General features: G+C 38.3%; 1 protein-coding gene across 10 annotated transcripts in view; it reads right to left on the bottom strand.

The window, feature by feature from the left end:
* Window positions 1-6,476, bottom strand: part of MYBPC3 (myosin binding protein C3) — a 120,153-nt gene that overhangs the window by 29,896 nt on the left and 83,781 nt on the right. For all 10 annotated transcript variants that reach the window (XM_034769449.1, XM_034769448.1, XM_034769442.1 and 7 more), the window contains 2 exons: window positions 4,339-4,473; window positions 742-909 (listed from right to left, as the gene is read on the bottom strand). In XM_034769449.1, coding sequence (XP_034625340.1) covers window positions 742-909; window positions 4,339-4,473 — 303 coding nt within the window. The remainder of the gene's footprint in view (window positions 1-741; window positions 910-4,338; window positions 4,474-6,476) is intronic.

Here is a 6,476-nt window from a genome sequence, read left to right as displayed (position 1 = left end):
AAGAACAGGAGTACTTGTGGCACCTTAGAGACTAACAAATTTATTAGAGCATAAGCTTTCGTGGACTACAGCCCACTTCTTGCATCCGAAGAAGTGGGCTGTAGTCCACGAAAGCTTATGCTCTAATAAATTTGTTAGTCTCTAAGGTGCCACAAGTACTCCTGTTCTTTTTGCGGATACAGACTAACACGGCTGCTACTCTGAAAACTTTCCACAAAGTGATCACTCTATATCTGACCTATCAGTCCCCATCCTCAAAGGAAACATGCATGCTTTCAAAAGACAAACCTAGGAGCTTAAATTCCTAACTTTGCTAAACACTAAAAAATCATGGTCTTAATAAAGACACTGGATTTATGGCTTATTACAACAATCTGTTAACCCACTAACCCCCCTTTTTGTCCTATTACTACTGGGATGTTAACGGGCCATTTCACCCTGAGGGTCCCTTAGTTTAGCATAAGTAGTTAGCACACATTCTATCTCTTCAACCTTGTATTTAGCTGTGACGCTCTAAGTACCTTTCCCAGACCTAAGGAAGAGCTCTGTGTAGCTGGAAAGCTTGTCTCTCTCACCAACAGAAATTGGTCCAATAAAATATATTACCTCACCCACCTTGTCTCTCTAACATCCTGGGACCGACATGGCTACAACAACGCTGCATAATTTCCATTAAAGGACATTATTAGAATTGTCCTAAAGGAAATAGATAAGTGATACTTGTTCACTCCAGATACTCACGCAGGATCTCTTGGATGGTAACAGGCTCTTTGGTTAGTGCTGGTTCGCTCTCACCAGCCAGGTTTATAGCCCTGACACGGAAGTAGAGTTTGTCCCCGGTGACCAGATCTTTAATGAGTGCAGATGTTCTCTCAGTTAGATCCTGAAGAGCTGGAACCCACTCCGTAGCTGCAAGTAAAGGGTTTCTGTTTTAAAATAATACAAACTTTCTAAATTAAAGTCCCCTCTAGTTTTTTTAGGACTGTCTCTTCAGGAAGTTTAGTGATGACTGTTGAGGGCTTTCTTTGCAACTGATTTCATAAAAGTGGAAGGGAGTGGCTCTAACAGGGAGGCAGTGAGTTAAGTTAATTCTTTCCTGAAATTGATATATCCCTTAACTATGTATATGGTACTCAGATACTATGGTGACAGAAACATGCTTCTAACAACAATAGTGCAAATAATGGAATTTATCACCATTTTTTTCTGCATTTTTACAAGTTGTTGGCAGTAGGACAGAATTTCTAGTTCTTCTTCAGTAATACTAACAGCATAGAAGTCATGATGCTAAGAGCACTGTTGTCAGGCTGTGATGATGTAACAGTGATTCTGGTAACTCTGCAGTGATTATCATTAGTGAACAGATACTAGGGCGATAAGATACTTTAGAAAAACCTAATACAGATTACATGGCATCACCATAGTAACGTGGTACTACAGTGACCCTAGGAGATACAGCTGCTTTGTCAATGGTGACTGGTAACAGAGAAGATTCTATATTCCATTATTCCATGTTGATGCTATAAAGATTGTGGTGATTATGATTATGATGCTGCTGCAGTAGTTGATTTGATGACATGATAATGGTGATGTTGTGAAGATACCACGAACATGAGGATTCTAGACTTGCTGCAGTAATACTTTGATAACCATAGACATGTGGTATCAAGTAAGATTAGGGTAACTGGTATTTAATTAAGGGTATGTCTATTCTAGAAACACTACAGTGGCCTAGCTGTGGCGCTGCAGTTACACCATTGTAGTGCTGTAGTGTAAATTAGGGCTGTCAAGCAATTAAAAAAAAATTGCAATTAATCATGCAGTTACATAATAGAATATCATTTATTTAAATATTTTTGATTCTACATTTTCAAATATATTGATTTCAATTACAACACAGAATACAAAGTGTACAGTGCTCACTTTATATTTGTTTTTTATTACAAATATTTGCACTATAAAAAACAAAAGAAATCGTATTTTTCAATTCACCTAACACAAATACTGTAGTGCAGTCTCTTTACTATGAAATCTGAACATACACACATAGAATTATGTACCAAAAAAACTGCATTCAAAAATAAAACATTGTAAAAATTTAGAGCCTACCAGTCCACTCAGTCCTACTTCTTGTTCAACCAATCACTCAGACAAACAAGTTTGTTTACATTTGCAAGAGATAATGCCCCTTCTTGTTTTACAATGTTACCTGAAAGTGAGAACAGGTGTTTGCATGGCACTGTTGTCACCAACTTGCAGATATTTACGTGCCAGATGCGTCATATGTCTCTCTCATGTTTCAGTCAGCATTCCAGAGGACATGCGTCCAGGCTGATGACAGGTTCTGCTCTATAACTACCCAAAGCAGTGCGGACCATTCATAGCATGTTCATTTTCATTATCCGAGTCAGATACCACTAGCAGAAGGTTGATTTTTCTTTTTGGTGGTTCGGGTTCTGCAGTTTCCACATCGGAATGTTGCTGTTTTAAGACTTCTGAAAGCATGCTCTACACGTTGTCCCTCTCAAATTTTGGACGGCACTTCAGATTCTTAAACCTTGGGTCGAGAGCTGTAGCTATCTTTAGAAATCTCACATTGGTACTTTCTTTGTGTTTTGTCAAAGCTGCAGTGAAAGTGTTCTTAAAACGAACAATGTGTGCAGGGTCATCATCCAAGACTGCTATAACATGAAATATATGGCAGAATGTGAGTTAAATAGAGCAGGGGACATACAGTTCTCCCCCAAGGAGTTCAATCACAAATTTAATTAACGCATTATTTTTTTTAACGTATGTCATCGGCATGGAAGCATGAATGGGCATACAAATATTTAGCATATCTGGCGCATAAATACCTTGCAATGCCAGCTACAAAAGTGCCATACAAACACCTGTTCTCACTTTTAGGTGACATTGTAAACAAGAAGCGGGCAGCATTATCTCCCATAAATGTAAACAAACTTGTTTGTCTTAGTGATTGGCTGAACAAGAAGTAGGACTGAGTGGACTTGTCGGCTCTAAAGTTTTACACTGTTTTTTTTTTTTTTTTGAGTGCAGTCATGTAACAAAAACCCCCTACATTTGTAAGTTTCACTTTTACGATAAAGAGATTGCACTACAGTATTTGTATGACATGAATTGAAAAATACTATTTCCTTTGTTTATCATGTTTACAGGGCCAATATTTGTAATAAAAAATAATATAAAGTGAGCACTATACACTTTGTATTCTGTGTTGTAATTGAAATCAATATATTTGAAAATATAGAAAAACATTCAAAAATACTTAATACATTTCAATCAGTGTTCTATTGTTTAACAATGCGATTAAAACTGCTATTAATTATGATTAATTTTTTTAATTGTGATTATTTTTTTGAGTTAATCGTGTGAGTTAACTGCGATTAATTGACAGCCCTAGTGCAAATACTTCCTACATTGACAGAAACAGTTTTTCTGTGGAAAAAGATAATCCACCTCTCCAAGAAGCAGTAGCTAGGTCGATGGAAGAATCCTTCTTTTGGCCTAGGCATATCTACATGGGGAGGGTGTGGGGGGGGCAGGTTGACCTAACTATGGTGCTGTGGGTGCAACATTTTTTACAGTCCTGAGCAATGGAGCTAGGTCAGCCTAAGTTTTAGTGTAGACCAGGCCTCGTGGTGATATGGTATTTATTTTATTAGTATTACTGTAGCATATAGGAGCCATAGTCAAGGACCAGGACCCCATTGTGCTGGTTGTTGTACATACATAGAACAAAAAGACATTGCTAATGTGTTGTCTGTAGAGATGATATGGGTTGTTTGACTTGCATTGTATGCTGCAGAAATGCTAAGATGGTGATTGCAGTGATGCACTGAGTCTTTTTGCAATACTGTGGTTAACTGCAAGTACCGTTTGTGATGATTATTGTGAAGATGATGGTGTGACAACAATGTTATGCTTGATATGATTATATCATAGTACTATGAGAATGCTGAAGTAAATGTGGCAATGCTTGATAATTATATTAGGATCACGTCCGCCATCGTTAGTGGTAAGCTTTATGTAATGATGCTGGATGTACTTATTTGTAGTGCTGCTGTTGTGAAGCTGTAGTAGTTATGGTGATATTTTCGTTATTCTGTTCTGACTGATAACGCTCAATCGATACTGTGGTACACCTCTACCTTGATATAACGCTGTCCTCGGGAGCCAAAAAATCTTACCACGTTATAGGTGAAACCGCGTTATATCGAACTTGCTTTGATCCGCCAGAGTCTGCAGCCCCGCCCCGCCCCCCCGAAGCATTGCTTTACCGTGTTATATCGGGGTAGAGGTGTTCTAGGGCTTACTCACATCCTTCTTTGCAGTACTCCACATTGTAGCCATCTAGTCCCCCTGCTCCAATCCGCTCAGGGGGTCTCCACTTCAGGGTAACAGTGCTGTCAGAGATGTCTTCCACTGTCAAGTGGGTTGGTTCACTTGGGGGAGCTAAAAGAAAATAAGTAGAAAGTAAAATCCTGAAATATAGAAGTATAAGTGAGAGAACATGGTAGATGTACAGGGAGTGATCAGTGTATGAATTATCTTACTAAGGGGGGGCGGGGAAAATTATATAGAATCATATCAAAACCTAGCTCTAAAATTTAACCTCTATCATTCCACTTGATGGAAGAATCAGTGACTAAAACCAGGACTGGGAGGAATACAAGATACTTGTACAGTAACATAGGAAGTCTAGATAGATAGCAGTTGTTGTGCATAAGTTCCTTTATAGATAAAAGCTGATGAAGAGACTAGAGCTCTGGAGAAATGAATCAGCTTTTCAGCTGAGGAGAGCAGGGGAACAGGAAAAACAATATCTGTACAATTTGTATACTGCACTTATGACTTGACTATTACCAGGCAAAATTCACATAGGGCCAAATTCATCAATGGCATAAATTGGTGTAACACATTTTACTTCAGTGGTGATTTGTTGGCTTACCCCAGTGGTGAAAATGGCCTATAGTATCCATATTTATTTACAAGTGCAACTAGATCTGGTCTGTGCAATAGAAACAGAAACATGAGGAAAAAACATTTTGGTGTCAAGGGGTTTCACTTCTGCTACATTTATCAGCATTCCCCCTCAGAACAGGGGCTTCTTGCCTTGTGAATCTTCTGCACTTCATAGCTCAGCAAGAACAGCAGTTAAATACAGTCCTAGCATCTCATCTTATCTTTGGGTGTACTTCTTTTCTACTAGTTTGAAAAAAAACAAAGAAAAGTCTTGCTAAAGAGTTCTGAGACACGAATAGGCCTCAGGAAAACAAAACTTAGATTTGGGTACCAGTACCAAACCCATAGTTCAAAAATGTGAGCTGAAAGTGAACTTGCTTAAAGTCACACATTGCATGACCAAAATACTGTATTGAGAATTTTTCCAGCTGTTGTTATCCGACCCCTGCTTCATCCAGATAGATATTTAAGTAGGATATCCCCAGGGCACATGCTCTGAGGAGTTACTTGAAGGTTGGAACTGCAGAATTGTGTATTTCTAGCATTTTATATCCCTAGTGAAAAAGATACTCTATTTGGGACACATTTCATAAAAGGACTGCAGAGAACCTAATACATGTGAGAGGATGTAAACTGTGTACCAAAGTATTAATACAGTGGTTCATTCTCATACCACTTAAGTAATATGGTATGGCAGAACATATTTTAAATAAAGTATTTTTCCCAAACCAAGTATGTATCATAAACTGAACAGCTCTGGAATATTTTGAACATTTTAAATATTGTTTTAAATATTTCAATTATACTGTAAGATCAGTACAGTTTAATACATTGTTTAATAAATGTAGATTATATTATTAGCATTGTAGCTCATGGTGCTATTAAAAAAATCAGATTTTAACCAGTTCCTTGCTGTTTCTGCATTACATCAACAGCCTTCATTTTCAAAATGAGATAAAGATTGGGCAGCATACACAGGAGGAAAAGGTAATTAGCAGCACATATGACCATACAATACATACTGCAAACCCAAATACTATTCTCTGAAGCACTGGGCTCTGGCTTTATCCCTAATCTAGTAAATCTCTGCCTGTTCCATGAAAAATTTGGACCTTTTTGTTCAGTAGCTCCTCTTGATAGTTCTTGTTGCTTCCCTTCTGTCTCCGTAGCCCAACTGTTGGGTGATTGAAGTCCAGATTTAACAGACCCCTCTTGCAGTTCATCCTTCCCTCCTGGCCCCTTGCAATGGTCTTTTGCTTTCACACTGTCTCCTTCAGAAGACTGTTCCCCCTGGCTACTGTCTGTAGATTGGGCTACTTTAGTCATTTCAGACTCCAGCTATTGGTATTTTTGTTACTGCTGTTTCTAAAGCTCTCAGATGGCTGGCTTCCTGGAGACTCTCACAGTTTGCTCTCAGCTCAGGGACTGCTGTAGACACTGTATTGCTGGGTTGAGAGGAATTATTTATAGAAAATAATTCCTTGGATATTTTC

Source organism: Trachemys scripta, chromosome 4 (genome assembly GCF_013100865.1).
Source record: "Trachemys scripta elegans isolate TJP31775 chromosome 4, CAS_Tse_1.0, whole genome shotgun sequence".
NCBI classification, from domain to species: domain Eukaryota; kingdom Metazoa; phylum Chordata; order Testudines; family Emydidae; genus Trachemys; species Trachemys scripta.
This window is presented reverse-complemented; position numbering and strand designations above follow the sequence as displayed.